General features: G+C 47.8%; 1 protein-coding gene across 1 annotated transcript in view; it reads left to right on the top strand.

Moving 5' to 3' along the window:
- Positions 1-17,467, top strand: part of LOC144126092 (uncharacterized) — a 37,915-nt gene extending 20,448 nt beyond the window's left edge. The window contains exons 2-3 of the mRNA XM_077660020.1: positions 14,750-15,008; positions 17,037-17,467. Coding sequence (XP_077516146.1) covers positions 14,750-15,008; positions 17,037-17,232 — 455 coding nt within the window. The 3' untranslated portion in view covers positions 17,233-17,467. The remainder of the gene's footprint in view (positions 1-14,749; positions 15,009-17,036) is intronic.
- The last annotated feature ends 1,762 nt before the right edge of the window (positions 17,468-19,229 follow it).

A 19,229-nucleotide genomic window follows, 5' to 3' on the forward strand; every position in this document is an offset into this window, starting at 1 on the left:
GGGGCCGTGCGGGTACCCAAGGACCTGCGTGTCCTAAACTCCCCTGGGTCCATTAAAGTTTTCACCAACCATAACCGGTGCACGAACATGGGGCGCGAATTCGCAGTAGCAGACGACACCAATGAAACATATTTTTCACAATGCCAACACGGATGCTCCTAAAGTGTCCTTTGAAAGGATATTTGCTCTAAAAAGTGTGCCTATTGAATGCAATAAAAAATGTTTCCAACGGTTAGCTGTGTTTGGCGACATGGAGCAACGTTTTTAGGTTATAGCTTTGACATAGAGAGCCTTCTCTCACCGTGGGCTAATTCTGTCCTCGTTTATATACCTTTCTTCTTTTCTGTTCATTTATTGCAATGTACAGTGAACAGATTTTATTATATGACATTTTGATTGTGAAACACCCTTTCCTTGCAATATTTGTTAACGAAAATTTTTATGCAGTCGTAGTTATGTTTTAGGGCTAACACTAGCTAAGCCAAGTAATATACAACCTTTGTTCGTAAAGTTCCGAGACTGAGTCCATTAAAAAAATGCGTTTAACATTGAAATCATTTGTGCAGCACCCCTTAGAAATAGTCTCCCTTGCAGTCTATACACAGATTACAACGCTTCTTGAGGTATTCGAAACAGTTAGAAAACGCTTCTTTTGGCAGGGCTGTCTGTTCCTTTGTCGTGGCATCTTGAATGGCCTCCACGCTCCCCATCCAGTGATCTCTTAGGGCTCTCTTCACACCAGGAAACAGGAAAAAATCGCACGGCGAGAGGTCAGGCGAGAATCGCGGATGGGGAAATGCAGTAATGCTGTGCTTGGCGAAAAATTTTGTCACGCTGGGAGCAGTGTGCGGCCTTGCGTGTTATCGTGGAGAAGGCTCCATTGTCCAGATGCCCATAAGTCAGGGCGACGGCGTCGCGGTGCATCACGCATGTGCTGGAGCACGCGGATATAAAACTCCTGATTCACTGTCTACCCTTGTGGGACGAACTCGTGGTGTATGACACCTCTGGCATCAGAACTGTCTTTGTTATGGTCTTCTGTCGCCGCACCTTTCTCGACGCCGGAGAGCTTGTGGAGTGCCATTCGGAGCTCTGCCTCTTAGTTTGAGGATCGTATCGAAAACACCATGTTTCCTCTTCAGCAATGATGCTGTCGACGAATGCAGCATCCTTCTCTGCCTCGGAGAGCAAATCGGCGGTCACTGATGCCCGCGTGTCCTTCTGGTCCTGTGTGAGGGAGTGCGGCGCCAGTCTGGCATTCAGCTTTCGTTTCCCCAGGGTTTCAAGTAAAATTCGGTGGCATGTTGTCTTACTAATGTCGTGAGCATCTGATAGCATGCGGAATATAGTGGTGCGGTCTTGCTGTACGATTTCTCTGATCCGAGCCACGTTGTTTTCATTCCGTGAGGTTGAAGTGCGCCCCTGCCTTGTGTCGTCTTCCACAGACGTTCTCCCAGAAACGAACCTCTTGTGCCACTCGAAAACTCGCGCCCGCGATAATGTCTCGTTATCGTAAGCGTCACGAAGGAGCTCATACGTCTGTGTGGCTGTCTTGCCAAGCTTCACACAGAATTTTATGTTTACACGCTGTTCAAGGGCACGTCCATTTCCCCACATTCACTCACAGTAGAATGGGCAGACGACTAGTGACAACGTATTTTTCTACATGTAGTGCCATCTAGCGGCTGCCACAACAACTAACATAAATAGCTCAAGTTAGCCCGAAAAAATGGCGCTACGCATACGCACCAACTTTTGTTTTGGCGAATCATTTCTATAGAAGAAAATAAATCAGTCTCGAAACTTTACGGACAAAGGTTGTACTTCCCGGCATTCCCAGAGTGGAAGCATGTGCAAGTGCTCTTAAGAGACTTGCATAGACGGTGCCGCCAGTTTTTCTTCTATTTAATATTTAGAAACTCTATGGGAATTGGACTGTGGGTGATTGGAGCAAGATGTGTGAGCGAAGACCTTGTTTTGGACACTGTTGGCATTCATGCGTGGTCAAAGGAATCGCGTTGAGATGAACTGCTGGTGGAGCTGAGCGCTGCCTCTCGGTGTGTGTCTTTTAAAGGGGCCTTGCTACACTTTTTTAAGTGAGGCTTATGCTTAAAGTGGAGTTCCTTGTATGCGGCGGATACACATAAGCAAAAAAAAACAGAATTTGGTGCACACGGTGCGATGTCAGTGCACGTTAAAGATCCCCAGGTGAATCAGTGAATAATATAGGTATATCACCTTTCCAAAACAGCAGGTAGCGTCGATACCTTCAAATATTGCTGACGGATTTCTAAGCAAAACACTAATTTCGCTACATAACGTATATGGTGCACTAGATCGGCCCGTAAATAATTTCTTAAAGCGGGCGATTTCCATAAGCTGATGATTTTAGGTCAGTGATGTCACATTCAAACATATTCAAGTTTCAGAAAAGAAGAGCACAGCGTAGATATCGCAGGGGTGAATTGGTTTAACCTACGATGAGCACTCTGGTAAATTAATTTCTCACGGTTATCACTTGTCGTGCATTCTCAATGAAAGGGCACTGCAGATGGTGGTTCATGGCGGAGTGCATGTAAGCACGCGATAATTGGTGTATGGACACTCATCACGGCGAAGTTTGTGGGGTTAACTCGGGGAGATAAGTACGTTCTCCCCACTCAATCGCGGCTGACACGGTTCAAAGCCGCACTGACCCCACCCCGTGATCGCGTACGCCAACCACGGCGGGCCTTGCTCTGAGGGAACAAAGGAACGACACACTGGCTGACACAAACAGGCATTTATTGTTACGGCAATAATAACGGCAGCCAGCAACAAGGTGCACTAGTGAATCGAGGTCGTCCGACTCACCAGCAAGGTTCCGAGCGAATGTTCGCCCGCGCTAGGGCAAGGGATATATACTCCGAAGGCCGGACGGGACGAGTACGGGAGCCTGTCTCCTCATCGCTTCCTCGCCCCGCCGGCGAAGAGCGGAGCCGCGAGCGACACGTCCGCTCGCGCCGACGATCCCAGCCGAAGGCCCATCTCCCGCGCGCGGGCTTCAGCACTCTCCCGCGCAGCGACGCTGGCGCCCTCCCCTGCCAGTTAATGTAACTGACAAGGGAATGCGCTCATCCTCGGGGTGAGACTGCTGCTGCACGGTGCCTCGCAGGAAAGCAAACACAGGGGGCTGCAGGGCAGGTCCCCACAAGTTCTAGGTACCTCTCCAGCTGAATCACATGTACGACCTTCCTGAAAATGTATGCTGCGTCGGAAGCTATTAACAATGAATGTGGTAGAAAGCAATGAATTCAAGTTGCATATGTGGAGTAGGTGAGACTGGCACGTAATATGTACGTCGGTGTATGCTATAAACCACCAAGGATTTAACCAAACTTGAATTTTCCTTCTCCTCCTCGTATATTCAGTTTGCAGTCCATTTTAAACCTATTCGGTTAAACCGGCAATTACCTAAGCGCGATACTGATTATTAACATTTTTTTTCTAAATGCGGATGAGACTATACAACAGCAGTCTATATATTGCCGTACTTTCTCGAAATTTGTTAAACAGCGCCTTCAATATTTCCTTACCTTGAATATTTCCATAAATATAGTAGTACCTTACCATTTTCCAATATTGACAATTTTTGTTCGAGAATGTTGGACATGGATATTCGTGCATAATGTTAACTAACATAATTTTATATTCAAGGAAGAAAGGAAAGGTGTGGGCTGTGAAACTGATTCCAGTTACGTGGGTTATTGTCTTTTTCTGTAACACAAATAGTTTATTCAGGTTTTTTAAATGTTTTTCCCAAAACCAGATGGCAGTATATTAATTAGTAATTTAAGTTGGAATTAAGTAGGAGTGCATTCCTAGGAGTTAAGTTTGAGTAGAGTGAAATAAACGGTTAGTTTTAAACTAAGGTTGCTCAAATACAGGCGAAGTTATAACACTTGGGAAGGCGTATTTGTTCCATTTCTAAGTCTCTTAGTAAAAAAAAACTGCATGATAATAGAGCTAATTTTCTTGTTTGAATCGTGTTCATGGTTGCATCTCACTCTGCCAGCTAGCTTAGTAGTAGTCGAACGAATTAGTAGTCGAACGGGCAATGTACACCCTTTTTGAATAGTGGCCACGATCTGTTGGGACCATAAAAAGCAGTATAGTTTAGATATGCGGCAGAATATTACTATACGGTACAAAATCACATCACCTTTGGTCATAAACAATATGCAACTCGAAGAGATCAATGAGCAAGGCATGTGCAGGCCTGCGGATTGCGTTTATACTAGCCTGAATAGATTCATAATAGGCTGCAGCGCTTCAAAAGAACGATCAGCGAGCGAGAGCACCCACGCGCCGCAGCATTTCACGTGCGAGCGGCCAGTCCGCCGGCTTAGGAGCGGTAGGGTGGCAGCGCCACGATCGCGCAGCGGAGGCAGACAGGAAACAGCCTCCAGCGCGCAGGCCGTACAAAGCGCGCGCCGCCGCCGCTACTCGAGCCCGGCCGCGACCAACGTTGGCCGTGACTACGGCCACCTTTCTTCTTTCACTCCCTCCATTATCCCTTTCCTTACGGCGCGGTTAGGTGTCTGCCGATATGTGAGACAGACACTGCGCCATTTCCTTTTCCCAAAACCTTACGGCGCGGTTAGGTGTCTGCCGATATGTGAGACAGACACTGCGCCATTTCCTTTTCCCAAAAACTAATTTCCATTCTCATTTTTTCACACGGATGGGAGCTGTTCAATAAACAGAATTCAAAGTACAAGCAAGCAAAATATTCCGCTCGATTTCTTTTTTTTTTTTGGCGGTGGTCTATTTAATTCTCCCAGCAGCGTGATTTGATCAGGCTGATGTATACTGGTCTTTTTGAGTTAGAAGAGCGCTTTTTTGCCATAGAATTGTGGGCGCTGTAGCGCATCAAAACGCAGCTAAGGCGTCGTCATCGTCATCATCTGCCTGACTACGCCCACTGCAGGACAAAGGCCTCTCTCATGTCTCTCCAACTAACCCTGTCCTTTGCCAGCTGCGGCCATCGTATCCCCGCAAAGTTCTTAACCTGATCTGCCCAGCTAAGAAGTGCTAAGTGGTTAACTGACATAACGTAAGCTTTTTTACGCATTATTCTTAGTCTCCTTATTTATTTAGATACATGCATCCCACCATAGTTAATTTACGTATCAGATTTTAGAATTTTTAAAACTCAGCCACAGTCGATGCTGTGGCCGAACAAATTTTAGCTATTTCAACGAGTTAAGTGCGATGGAGGGGTTGCTTTGCCTGCAAGCTTCTCAAAAGAGCATTTGTTTTAATGTGATGTAGCCAAAATTTGCTGAGCCACAGACCCAACGGTAACTGCGTTTTAGAAATTCTAAGAACTCTTTCTGTGGGCTACATGCATCTCAAAATTAAAGAAACTTACAGTAATAGTAAAAAAATCTGCTCAATATTAGTTTTAGCTGTATTCTGATGAGCTACACCGCTGAAAATGCGATGTCAATGCGAAAAGTGCTCCTCTAACTCAAAAAGCCTATTTTTAAAAATTACGACACATCTAAGGCGAAAGAGTGAAACACCCAAGTAGCCTGCCTTCAGATGTATTCGTTGATTGCTGATGCTGATAATGGCTATTCGCAAGTTTTGCGGACGCTGGCGCCACCTCGCATCCGAAGGGCAAAACGCTAGTGGCGGCACACGGCCACCTGGCGGCTGCGGGTGGCGGCCGGACAGAAAAGGGCTCATCAGCTTCAAGGCAACTCGGAATCGGATTTGAACTTTTTATGCCCTTGATGGCTGCATTTACGCCCCACCAAAGGAGGTAAATTCTGTTCCACTCCAGATGTGTAATTCCACCGTGACACGGAAGGTATTAGTTGTTCCGTGAACGCGAAGTAGCTGTTCGAGTCGAATGGATGAATGAAGTTAGGAGCGTCCCCTTTGAAACAGGGTGGTGGAAGATGCCACTATGCTCGATATTTCGTTTCCTTTATACTTCCTTAAGTAATTTGTCAAACTTAATGATGCTATCTATAAATTCGCCATTTTTCTTTAAATAAAATTATGACTTTTACGCTTGACCAGTTGTAAATCCTGGCCTTGTATCCTCTCGTCACTGCCCTGCTCTTGAGCCACCAATTTTCACTTCGTTTTTTGCAAACATCTGCCGCAGACTCGTTCTCGTAAATTAAATTTGTTGTCTCTAAACCCCAGCACTTCAGGGAGAATGGCTGCGCCTCCGTCGACATCTGGCTCCATCGAAAGGGGGTCTCAGCATAAAGGAAAAAAAAAAGTCAGGAGCATAGTGGTCAGTATAGTGAACTAGAATAATGTATAGTGGATGGGTGGATGGATGGATGGATGGATGGATGGATGGATGGATGGATGGATGGATGGATGGATGGATCAGCGCCTATATTTTTTTACGATGCCTGCCGAGTACGGCCGATCCAACCGTCCAACACCCTCTGCTATCCTCCTTTCCTGCTCTCCCCCGTCGGCTAGCCTTCGCGCCTGCTCTACGCCTGTGAGGGAGTGTGCCATCTGACGACGGAAAGCGGACGAAGACAATTTTTTAAACGTTCTCTCTTTCTTCGTGAGGCGGCGCTCTGCATCCCTCATAGTAATCAGGCTGCCTGTCAGGTATATACGCGTCATAGAGTGCTCCGTTCGTGGCGCTGCTCACCGCGGAGCCGCTGCAGGCGCCGGTTTTAAAAGGAGCCACAGAAAGTGTGGTGCAGCGGCGCTGGCATTGTAACGAAAGGCTGTGGCGACTTGTTCGAATCTTCTTAGTTTTTTAGCTACAACGCTGAAGCATTCCGGGAGAGGTACTGAAACTGCTTTGCAGAATTATGAAATCAGAGGGTAAATGTAGTTAGCAATACCGTTTACTCTATTAATTTACGATTCAATCATGCTGAGTAAGCAAAATAAAACAATGAAATAAAGAAGGAATGATATATGTTCCCGAGAAGGCATTTTTCGAAACTGCCAAGTAGCAGTAGCTTTCAAGTCGTAGCTCTGCTTTTTGCAGGCTAAGCTCTCATCGTTACGACTAGATTTTTCTCTGTGCGTGGCAGACTGCAGCTACGATTGTTTTAAGAAGCGAAAAGAACTCCAGTCGCAAATGCACGGCGCAGCAGCTGATGCCGAAGTATTTCGGACGTTCTGCCTGGTCTTGACTACAACCAGGCGCTAATAAAACAATGCTAAACTAAAAAAAAGCGCTTGAAGGAAAGGAGGCAGATAAAATCTAAATCAAGTCCGCTTGAGCACGTCTTCAGGCGCAGTCACCGTAAAGGCGGAACCACAAGGCAGCATTTATTTTACCGTTGTTGTCGCTTCAGGCCGCAGGAGAGGGCGATCAAACACACGAGGGCGTACGCACTGGTTGTCCAGACGGGCGTTAGGTGTGTTTTGTTTCGTTCACTGTTGTTCCGCTCGCGCACAAGATGCTTTATCCTCAAGCGTACAAATGTGGTTGTGCTACAACGCATGTTTCTTATGTCTCTAAATAAGTGTCAATACAAGCAAATACACAAATTCTGGAAAAATGTAAATGGCTATAAACACAGAGTTGTAATGTATATAGCAGCAGACACATGCAAAGTATTGTATATGCTATTGCCGTAGAGAGCTGTAAATATATGAAAATAAATGCACGTGTACGTACCCTTCTTTTCTACGAACAAGCTTAAATTTCGCACACTTCGCACAAAACTGAAAGCAGCAGCCGTGCTTGCCATAATTAACTGGCGCCATTTTAGTGTTGCTGGGAGGACACCTCGTCAGCATCGCGGACCACACCATTCATCCGCGCAAAACAATTACGAACCGTACAAACGTAATAACTTACAACGCTCTATTCGTCTGTCAAAGAACAGCATCCTCAAGTGATAGGCGGAGCGAACGCCTGAGCCCACCTCCGCAAACGGCGAGCAAAGCTGCTGGTCCAGCCGATTGTCGTTGGGAAAAGCGCTGTGCCGCGGATGAATCGAGAGCTACGCAAGAAGGGGTACGAAGCGGGAATCTGACAGACGCATGGTGTAGGTCTGTGTAGGAGAGATAACGCCAGCACTGCGCGACCTTTGGCAAGCATGACTCAAGCAGTCCAACCTAGTCCAACCATCCTGGTAGCGCCGAAGCGCGGCAACTGACTGAAGTGTGGCGTACCGGCGGCTCCCATTGCGAAGCGGGCGATGCGGCTGGCATTGTAAATTTAGAGGCGCTGTATGTATATTATGTATGTATGTATGTATGTATGTATGTATGTATGTATGTATGTATGTATGTATGTATGTATGTATGTATGTATGTATGTATGTATGTATGTATGTATGTATGTACGTACGTACGTACGTACGTACGTACGTACGTATGGTTGGATGGATGGATGGATGGATGGATGGATGGATGGATGGATGTATGGATGGATGGATGGATGGATGGATGGATGGATGGATGGATGGACGGACGGACGGACGGACGGACGGACGGACGGAAGGACGGACGGGTGGATGGACGGGTGGATGGATGGATGGATGGATGGATGGATGGATGGATGGATGGATGGATGGATGGATGGACGGACGGACGGACGGACGGACGGACGGACGGACGGGTGGGTGGATGGACGGGTGGATGGATGGATGGATGGATGGATGGATGGATGGATGGATGGATGGATGGATGGATGGATGGATGGACGGACGGACGGACGGACGGACGGACGGACGGATGGATGGATGGACGGATGCTGAACCCTTTGAATCGGGCGGTGGTTCAAGCCACCTAGCCATGACTTGTGAAATTTTACTCTTGTCTTGATTTTAGCCACCAATCAGATAACCACCGCTTAGTTACTTCTACCCGCTTAAAATCTACTTTCCCTTCACCGTCCCTAAGCCCCAATGCTTTGTATAAATCAGCACCGCTGCTTTCCACTGTAGGATGAAGCCCTTTACAGAAAAGTATCAAGTGTTCAGCCGTTTCCTCCTCCTCTCCGCAAGTAACGCACAACGTGTCTATCTCTTGGTACCTGACTCTATGTGTCTTAGTCCGCAAAACTCCCGTCCTGGCCTTCAAACAACAAAGAGCTTCCCCTACAATTACCATAGATATTTTATTTGACAATTTCCTGTTAAAGGTCCGGTATGTTCCCAGTGCCGATTTCGTCAGCATCCCTGTTTTCCACAGAGCTTTCTCTGTTTCTTTAACCTTTTTCTTAACCGATAATTGCTGATTTGCCCCCTTACTGCTGTCCAGATATTTGCTTGTCAATTTTCTAGTACGCTTTCTCCATTTCGTGTCAACATTCCTGATGTACAGGTATGTGAAAACTTTCCTAGCCCACTGCTTTCCCCCCATTTTTCTCAATCACTCCTCAATTGCTATCTTCTCTGCTCTCGAACGGCGCCCATCCCATATCACCCTGTACCCCCTGATTTGGTGTATTGCCATGTGCTCCCAAAACTAGGCTCCCTACGCCGCGTTGTTTGGTTTCTAACCTTGCTTGAACATCTGGCCTCATGCACAGGACCGCATTGCCGAAAGTCAGGCTAGGGACCATCACCCCTTTCCAGATCCCTCTTACCACTTCATACCTATTGTAATTCCACAGTGGCCTATTTTTCATGAAAGCTGTATTCCTACCAGCTTTATTAATTACATATCTTTCATGCTCTGCCAGACACTCTGCACCGTTATTTATCCACACCCCAGGATACGTGTACTCATTCACTACTTCTAGCGTGAACTCCTGTATTTTATGCTCACCGCCCTCATCATTAACTATCATGACTGCTGCAGTGGTCAGGAGGGAGCGCGACGCCAAGCGGCCGGCCTTCGCAAGCCAGTTAGTTGCTCGTAAAGCCGCTCCCCTCTCCCGTTTATCGCTTTCCGAGTGAGTCGCTAATATTTTGGTGTTGGTATGTTTTAATGCGCGCGTCTGCGCGGCACATGGAGCGGGCGTCTACCGCAAGGTGGTTGATCGACAGTCAGTTTGCCGCGCTGGTTCTCGCGTGAGCGCGCTCATCGGGCATAGATGTCACCGCACGCTATCACGTGGCGTGATCACGAGGGAAAGACCCTCCGCTCTTTACTTTTTATGACTAGGCTTCAAGGCTATCGCCCGATGCTCCATCCTGTGTTTTTTTTTTCTTCCTCCGTGGCCTCTAGTGATTCGAGCATAGGTGGAAAAGGAAATAAAGAGGGAGAGAAATCATCTGGCTGACTGTATTACACATATATATAGTTTTACAAATGGGAGAAATCCTTTTTAAAGGTCATTGTTTGTTCAGTTTATTACACAGAAATGAAGCAAGCGACCCCCACGCTCTGTCAGTGAGATCGTTCTATGTTGTTAAGTCTGGGAGCTGAGCGGCCATGCATATCTCTACTGACTCGTGGTGTGAGGGCACGTGTTTCCCTTTTTCTGCCAGCCTTTGTGTAGTGCTGCCGGATTTTAAAGCGAATGCTTTACTGGCCGCAGGTTGAGCAGTTTCGCGTGATTATTGAAGAGTCATGCTGCGCATGCGCGAGGAGCAGTGACGACACACCGCGCAGTTTTCTCTCTCGCACCCTCCCGCCGCGTTGGCTCAGTGGTTAGGGCGCTCGGCTATTGATCAGGAGTTCCCGGGTTTGAACCCGACCGCGGCGGCTGCGTTTTTATGGAGGCAAAACGCTAAGGCGCCCGTGTACTGTGCGATGTCAGTGCACGTTAAAGGTGTGCATGTCAGAGGACTGAAAAGGAGAGCTCGCGTGCGCCGCAACCACAGTTGTGTCGCCTTTAATGCGACAACAACATAGCTAGACAACCAGACTAACCTGAACGTGCAATCAAGATTAATCAAGGTTAACCATGCTATGCCTTAGCTTTCGCTACGTATATCCTGGCATAACCGAGCTAAGCCACAGCCAAGTTTTTAATGGCCGCCATCTTGGATTCGAGAAACCGAAACTACGCCGCCATTTCGTCCCCTGACGTCATACTCACATGTATAGTTCCACCTCTATACCCACCATATCGGACCGTGACGTCACCATTGGCACGCGGCAGGTGGTTGTTTCTAAAATACTATTGTACATGGCGCTACAGGTCTCAATGCGAGATGTGCTGTTTTCTGGTTGCTGCCACCGATGGCGCTGTGATCTCAGTGAGGTAGCAGACACCACGAAATCTGGAAACGTGATGAGTAAGAGTTAACGTTCTTAAAACTGTCGTGTGCTTGGGATTCATGCAATCTACATTGTAGCACGGGGGGGGGGGGGGGGGGTCTCAGATCCCTTGCAAATACTGATAGCTGGTATGAGACCACCCGATACCGCCTCAATTTAAGCACTGTCTGGATGGATACTGCCACATTTTATAAAATTTACCACACACTGTACATGTGTCACCATGGTTATATTTCTTTTTGTAGCTTCGCGTTCTAAGACACCCCGATCTAACTTCAGAGTAGGACGCTGCCTTTTGAGTTATCATAGGACGATTCGTTCTTGATCTGCCTTTTATGATCTATATACTCGTATAGAGGCAGTTTTTTTTCAGTGAATTATTCCAGTTCTTATCCTCTGCGTTTTTGGTTCCCTCCATACTTACCGGTTAGTTTCCGAGTCCTTTTCCGCCACTGTGAGTCAACGTGCTTCCTGTGCAAGTATTTAAATACCTTAGCTGCCTACCAGTTATCGTCAGATTTCCTCAGGAATTCTTCATACAGTATTTTACTCTGAGCTTTCCGTGCTTCAAACGATTCCCAACCCATGCCCCCGTGTACTGCCTCATTTGTGATTTTAGCATGGGCCCAGTGCTAAACTGCCGACAGCTGATTTATATGCAGCCCCGACTGAAATTCTGCCCGTAGGCACAAAACCGCATTCCCGAAAGCAAGCCCTGGTCCCATTATTCCTTTCCAAATGCTTCTCGGTACTTCATACCTGTTGTATCTCCATGATGTTTTGTGCTTCATCATTGCGGCATCTCTTCGGCCTTTCACCCTCGAAGCCTTTTCGGGCTTTTCCATGTATATCTGACCTTCGTTTGCCCATCTCTTCATTTCCTCAAGCACTATACAGATTCCGTAAACTTTCATAGCTAATAGTATAATATCGTCAGCATGCATTAACCCCGGCAGCTGCTGCTCTACGACCATTCCGCCTAATATGTACGACATATTATAATCTAGATTGCTTTCTTGTAGTTTTCTTTCCATATTTATCATATAAATCTACCCGCCGCGGTGGCTTAGCGGTTAGGATGCTCGGCTACTGAACCGGAGTTCCCGGGCTCGAACCCGGCCGCAGCGGCCGCGTTTCGAAGGAGGCGAAACGCAAAGGCCCCTGTGTGCAGTGCAATGTCAGTGCACGTTAAAGATCACCAGGTGGTCGAAATTATTGCGGAGCCCTCCACTACGGCACCTCTTCCTTTACTCTTTCATTTCCCTCCTTTATCCCTTCCCTTACGGCGCGGTTCAGTTGTCAGTCGATATGCGAGACAGATACTGCGCCATTTCCTACCCCCCCCCCCCAAAAAAAAATAATTTTCAGTTTTCCAATTTTCTCATTTTAAATGTCATGAACAGCAGCGGTAATAACGGATAACCCTATCTTAATACTTCGTGTACTGTTGCACTTCTTAACCCTTATAAGCACTTATCTCATAACCGATGTCTTCATCTTTGATATGCTCGACTGAGGAGTTTCCAATCTACGTTATATAACGTACGCACCGCCTATATACAGGAAGGCTAAATACAGAAGCCTGCTTTCCGCCATAGCTATTTATATACGTTGGATAACCACTAACAGGCTACCACCTATACACCTCTTTCTTCCTTTCTTCTTTCACTCCCTCCTTTATCCCTTCTCTTACGGCGCGGTTCAGGTGTCCTTTCCGCAACAACCACAACCAGTTTTTTTTTTTTCTAAGCGTCTACCACTTCTGAACCTGTTTTGAAGTTCACCCAATATCTTAATTTCTACCCATGTCTGCATTTTTAATTTCACTGCCTGCATCATTAGCCTGTATATAACCGGACTGATCATAATCGGTCTGAAGGATTTTCTGTTGGCCCAATTTCATTTCGCTTGAGATAAGATTTGCACCCGCGGCGGCGCCGCGAACTGCATGGTCTAAGGATCGGCGCGCGCGGAACCACGTCGTTTGCTCCAGTGCTTCGCCGGCGCATTAATTGAGACGTTGTTTTCAGAAATTTTGTGTTAAAATACATCTTAGAAGCACTGATACATGGGTATTTGCATGCTAACGACATAGGAGAACAGAAAGTGTGACTGCGTGGCTTTCCTGCAGTGCCAGCAATACAATGAGCGTCGAAACGGGAAGTTTTCCCGCGATAGTAGAACGCTTGCACGAAGCGCAGTTACCAGGATACACTTCTACACTACTGCAGAGATGATTTCGCAGGACTAGAAGGGCTTATGTAAGTACGAGGCGCTGTTTTTTGAAAAACATCGCGAAGCATACATGACTAACGGGCACATTTCAAGCGCTAAGCGCTTTGCGCGCGAGTGGCTGTGTAATTACAGGCCTTAGTACGACATCATTCTAGTTAGATGGAGAGGGTGTGGGGTACGCATAACGCAGAAGAAAAAAGAAAGAAAAACGAGATAGAGAAAAAGAGAAAGAGGCGCGAAGAAAGGAATAAAATAGCACGTTTACGTTTACTCAGCATTCATTTTATTTTCGTCCATGAAAAGATTTATCTGAAAAACTCTCTGTGCTCCCCAATTTTCGGCCAATCCCCCTCTGTGGGCATGTGCCATTGTGCGAGGGTAACAACAAAAACAACGTTTACAGCTGCGATTAGTATCCGATATTGTCTGGCACCCTCTACCACGGTCTCTTTCTCTCTTCCTTCTTTCATTCCCTTTTCTCATTCCTTCCCTCTCGGCGTGACTCGGGTGTCCGCCGAGAAGTCATACAATTACGGCGCCATTTCCTTCTTCCCCATTTTCAATCATGAGAGGCTGTAAGCTTGCAAACAGTTGGAACGGCTGCCCAATAAGCGCCTCTCCAAACCACGACCACCGCCAGCACGGCTTCTGCACTTTTGCCTACTGACCCGCCGCGGTAGCTCAGTGGTTAACGCGCTCGGCTACTGATGCGGAGTAGCCGGGTTCTGGAGTAAAACCAGTCAAAAAACTGGAAAGTTGAGCGCGAAATCCTCGAAGCGTTCTTCATTAGTATTCAAGGAGATGGTTGTATCAGCAGTCCTTCTATCTACCTCATGCAGAAGGAACTTAGCTTCCTTTCGCAACGGCGTTAGATTACAGCTTATCTTTTGATGTAGGTTGCTGTTAACTGAGCTGCGCAAACTTTGCCATTTTTCCTGGGAGTCTGTTTTCTTCTAACAAGCACAGTTGCTAGTCCAGTCGTCGTGTGTGTGCCTCGTCTCTTCGCTGTGTCCCGTTTTATGACAGGTTTTACTCCTGAACATGTACCAACTGACCCAGATTTCAACACTACTGTAGCCGGGTTCTAACCCGACCGCGGCGGCCGCGTTTCGATGCAGGAGAAATGCAAAAGGCGCCCGTGTGCTTTGCGGTGCCAGTGCACGTTAAAGATCCCCAGGTGGTCGAAATTATTCCGGAGCCCTCCACTACGGCACCTCTTTCTTCCTCTCTTCTTTCTTTCCATCCTTTATATCTTGCTTTACGGCGCGGTCCAAGTGTCCGCCGATATCAGACAGATAATGCGCCATTTATTTCCCCAAAAAAACAATTTTCAATTTTTTTCCCTACAAAGGTGTGACGGCTAGACATGAGCGGGACGTGGACGTGTCTGGCTTCTACGTGCGCTTCTCTGACGACCTGGACCCGAAACCGGAGCTTCATGAGCGACCTGCCGCCTACACCACCGGTGGCAGCAGCAGCGTCAGTGCAAGTTCAGCGGTAGCACCGCCCAAGCCTCCGCGGCGCCGATACGTGCCGGCCGCCGTCGCTCCGCCAACGGCCTTTCCGCTGAACTGGAGCTCGTCCCGGGGCCGGCCAGACTACACGCACAGGTCAGTAGGTGACACTGCCGCAGGCCGATTCAGCCCTGAATGCGGCGCGAATTTTATCACGTTGGGACGAAGGGCAGTGCCTTTAGCGTTTGGCTATTAAATAGTAAGATTAAGCCGAAAGACTTTAATGGCTCATACTCCTGGTCGAGATCCTGTCCGTCCGTTACATCGCCCATCGGAAGTCACGACAGCGGAAGTGACGTCATACCGCCCGCCCGTCACGCTCTTCAACTCGATAAGGAAAAAAATATTTGCGCACGATTGGATTCGAACCACCATCCCTCGTTCCGCAGCCGAGCGTGCTAACGTACTTCCTGCCAACGCATACGTAGTTCTTGTCTAGGACGCTGGAGTGTTTGCACGTTAAAGGTCCCCAGGTGGTCGAAATTATTCCGGCGCCCTCCACTACGGCACCTCTTTCTTCCTTTCTTCTCTTAGGCCCTCCCATTTCCTCCAAAAACCAATTTTCAATTTTGAATTACCTGAGACGGCGGGGGAGTGCTCATCAATGTCGTGTTCTTCTCCCGGCTTCTGGGCTCTGCTGGCTCACGAGCCGAGAGGTACAGTCTTTGCCAAAAGTAACCAGGCTACATGGTTTGCTTAGTCGTATATTGAAGCTATTATGTTAACCCTCAAGTACTAAACCTCTGCACTTTTCCCTACTGACCCGCCGCGGTGAACCCGGGTCCGAACCCGACCGCGGCGGCCACGTTTCACTGGAGGCAAAACGCAAAGGCGCCCGTGTGCTGTGCGAGGTCAGTGTATGGTAAGGAGAACCCTTGTTCTCACTTTCCGAGAACATTTGATCTTTAGAGAAGCCGTAAGGGCTCTACTATTCGAATGAGAAGAAAACCATGCAGCCTGGTTACTTTTGACGAAATCTGTATACGTAGCTCAGTTATTTGAAATCTTTGGAGGAGACTGACCTCGTGGAGGAAAGTGCGACCAACATATCTTTGTTTTTTATATTGCTAGGCACAGGGGAAGCATTAGCCGGTGGCAATTCCGCAGGGCCTGCATAACACCCCGCTGTCGTCGCCATGTTGTTTTACAGCGAGAGATGTGCACCTTGCGATTTATGGGGAGTCTCCCGGCACAAACCCTGTCCGCGGCGCACAGCTATGTGGTCACAGCTTGGAGGCGCAACATGTGACAAGTCTTACTGAGGCTCAACTGCTTCCACACTAGGCTTCGCCAGGCCGTCCAGTGCTGACAGATAAAGCTCGCGCTCGAAACAATGCGCAACAACGAGGGCGTCGCAAGCGCGAGCGGGGGCGAGGCAATAGGAGGAGAGAACGTTTATTGAAACGCTGTAATGGTAATGGACAGGGAGATGGGGATGGCTGTGCCACTTGGCATAGATCGACAAACGAGTTTCGGAACAGACGATGCGATCTGCTATTGAGCTAAACCATAAACGACTGCTCTCTCTGGAATTTAACTATCACCTGTTTACAGAGCTTAGGCTAGCAATCTTTTTTTTTCTTTCTTGTAACCTGCTGTCTAAGCAAGAATGAATAGAAAGTGATGCACCGGCTATTCCTTTTGAAGACTAACTGCGCTTCTGCAACCATTATAGTTCATCAAAAAGCAACTGTTACTCCATTATATATACGAACTGCGAAGGGACACCAGGAACGGCTGTAGCCTTGCCACGGACTAACTGAGGACCGAATGGCGTGACTAATCCCGTTTTAATCGGTTTGGTTTAGTTTATGGGGGTTTAACGTCCCAAAGCGACTCAGGCTATGAGTAATGCCGTAGTGAAGGGCTCCGGAAATTTCGACCACGGTTATTTAACGTGCACTGAGATCGCACAGTACACGAGCCTCTAGAATTTCGCGCCCATCGAAATTCAACCGCCGCGGCCGGGATAGAACCTGCGTCTTTCGGATCAGCAGCCGAGCACCGTAACCACTCAGCCACCGCGGCGGCACTAATCAGTTTGGGTTCAGAGTAGCCTTCACTACAGCTAAGTAAAAAGAACATTGTAGTTTCTGCCTCAAGGGTTCCTCTCCTAAACCGCAGATTTCGAAGAAGCGACCCAGGGCCTGCACCCGAGTGCACGGAGACGCCGTCGCAGATAGCCGCCGAGGTCCCCCGGCGACTCCTCAAGGTGTCCACTAGGCCCCCCACGCCTTTCGCCCCGTCGCTGCTGCAGCCAGGAGCCCTTGTGCCCCGGAGCCAGGCGACTCAGCGGTCCTCGGGCCATTCGCGGCTGTGAGCGTCGACTGGAGTGATAGTTTTCTCCGACGGTGATTGAAGGAGGGATGTGACGACAGAGAAAACACTCTCGACCGTTTTTCTTTTAAGTTGATGACCCCGGCGAAACACCGCGGTCCTGTGCTTGAGCCGAGAGTTTTTCAAGACCCGTGCCGCCGTGTGCGACAGCTGGCCGGGACAAAGCTTTATGTAAATAGTCGTGGTTCGTGTAAAATAAAATAAGAGTTGCTATGTATTGCAGCTTTACATCAATAGGATTGCTGTTATGAAAGCGTTAGTGTCGGCGTCGGAGGCAGGCCACCGATTCCAGTCGGTGCCATGCTTTCGGAAAGAAGGGAGCCAGGAGATAACTTCATCGAAAGGCTGTCGACGACGAAGCAGCTTTGTGACCACTCACTTTTTTTTCCCTTTTTTTCTTATTTTGCGCAGATTCTAGTCTAAGGCAAAATTATCCAGATACTCCACTCCTTGTCCATGAGTGCGTCTGCATCCGCAATGCAAACTGGCCAATCCTCGCCGTGGGTATGTGCCATTAAGCCTGGGGACATCACCATCATCAGCGCCCGTGTTCCAGTTTCCTCGCGCACTGTGGCAGTTTCTGACAAATATGGACAACACAGTTCATGCTGTGAGCCCCAGAGTTCACCACAGTTTATAATATCGGTAAGCTCCCTGGGGCTGTGTACGAAAAGCCCTGCAGCGTGAACACCCTCGGAAGTTTCCGAAAAATGGCCTTCAGGCACCAAGCAATGTAGAGAACTTGCTGGCTAGATTCTGGTTAAATAAGCACTATGATTTGTCGCAGAGGAAATAGTTACGCTGAGACAGAATGCCCGTTCGCCAAAAAGGACTGAATTAAAGTGGAGAAATTGCAGTGCGGCACGAAGGCAAGCACAGAAGCGTCAGAGAACGCTCGTGCTGTTCACGGCGAAAGCCGTTTGTATGACCTCGTACCTCGAGTGATCGTGCAGCTATGGTGTAACTGAAGCCAGTTGTAAAAATCCGCGAACCAAGCCTCGGGAGAAAAGTCGACTTGGCTTGGCAAGCCAAGCCAAGCCAAAAGAGAAGAGCACGTGTGTGTCGATGCGGCTGCTGTTCAAGTCCTTTCTTAGCAGTGCAGATGCCTTAAGTCATAGCCTCCTCTACGGTTAAGTGCACTGTAACGCAAAATTAACCATTAAATAAGATAAATTAGATATTCTTTTACGTTTTCAAGACTAAAAATTGCGTCAATGTTTAATTCTTTGAGCTCGCTAGCTGGCGCTGCCGTGTAGATGCGCGTCACGCGCCTTTGGGGCAAAGGACCTTAATTCCCAAGGCCTTACAAGTGCCCGCGTGACAGGGGTATAAGAAGCAGTAGTATGCGGAAGGAAACGAAGAAGAAAAGAAAGAAGAGTCGAAAACAGCCTATCCAAGAGAGAAGAGAAAGAAGGGGCGGAAATGAAGGTACGTACATTGTGGTTCTCCCGGAATGTTGCCGTATTTTCTAGTTTAACCATTTTTTAGGAGCTCAACGAGTTTGTGGAGGGTACTGAAGAAGATCTTGCCCTTTGGGTTCCGGGAACAAGAGTGTAGACCACGCTGACTGCCATTCTGTTTTTTCCGCCGTCTAATTCGTCATGTGACATTTTACCTGACATTAGAAACATTGATGGGAATATTACAAGCGGTATTCATTGCGAATAAAGGCGTCCGACAGCAATCTGCTTATCTTGATCATGTGTTGCCTTATAGCTGACGGCATGACGTGCTGGTTAAAGGACGACAGACACCTCATCTTGGTTGCATGTTTTCTTCTTTCAAATCATGCGTGAGACATCTTAATACTCGGCTGTTCCCCACGTGGCATTCACTTACGACCGCTAAATAATTTATAGTTGATTTTTTTCCTTCATGCTGTTTGAGCTTCGGTTTCGTTAACCGAGCAATGGCTCTAACAACTAACAACTGTAAAACATGCGAAAGGTTAAACCATGTCCCGTACATGTTATTTTGAAA

Source organism: Amblyomma americanum, chromosome 3, assembly GCF_052857255.1.
Source record: "Amblyomma americanum isolate KBUSLIRL-KWMA chromosome 3, ASM5285725v1, whole genome shotgun sequence".
NCBI classification, from domain to species: Eukaryota; Metazoa; Arthropoda; class Arachnida; order Ixodida; family Ixodidae; genus Amblyomma; species Amblyomma americanum.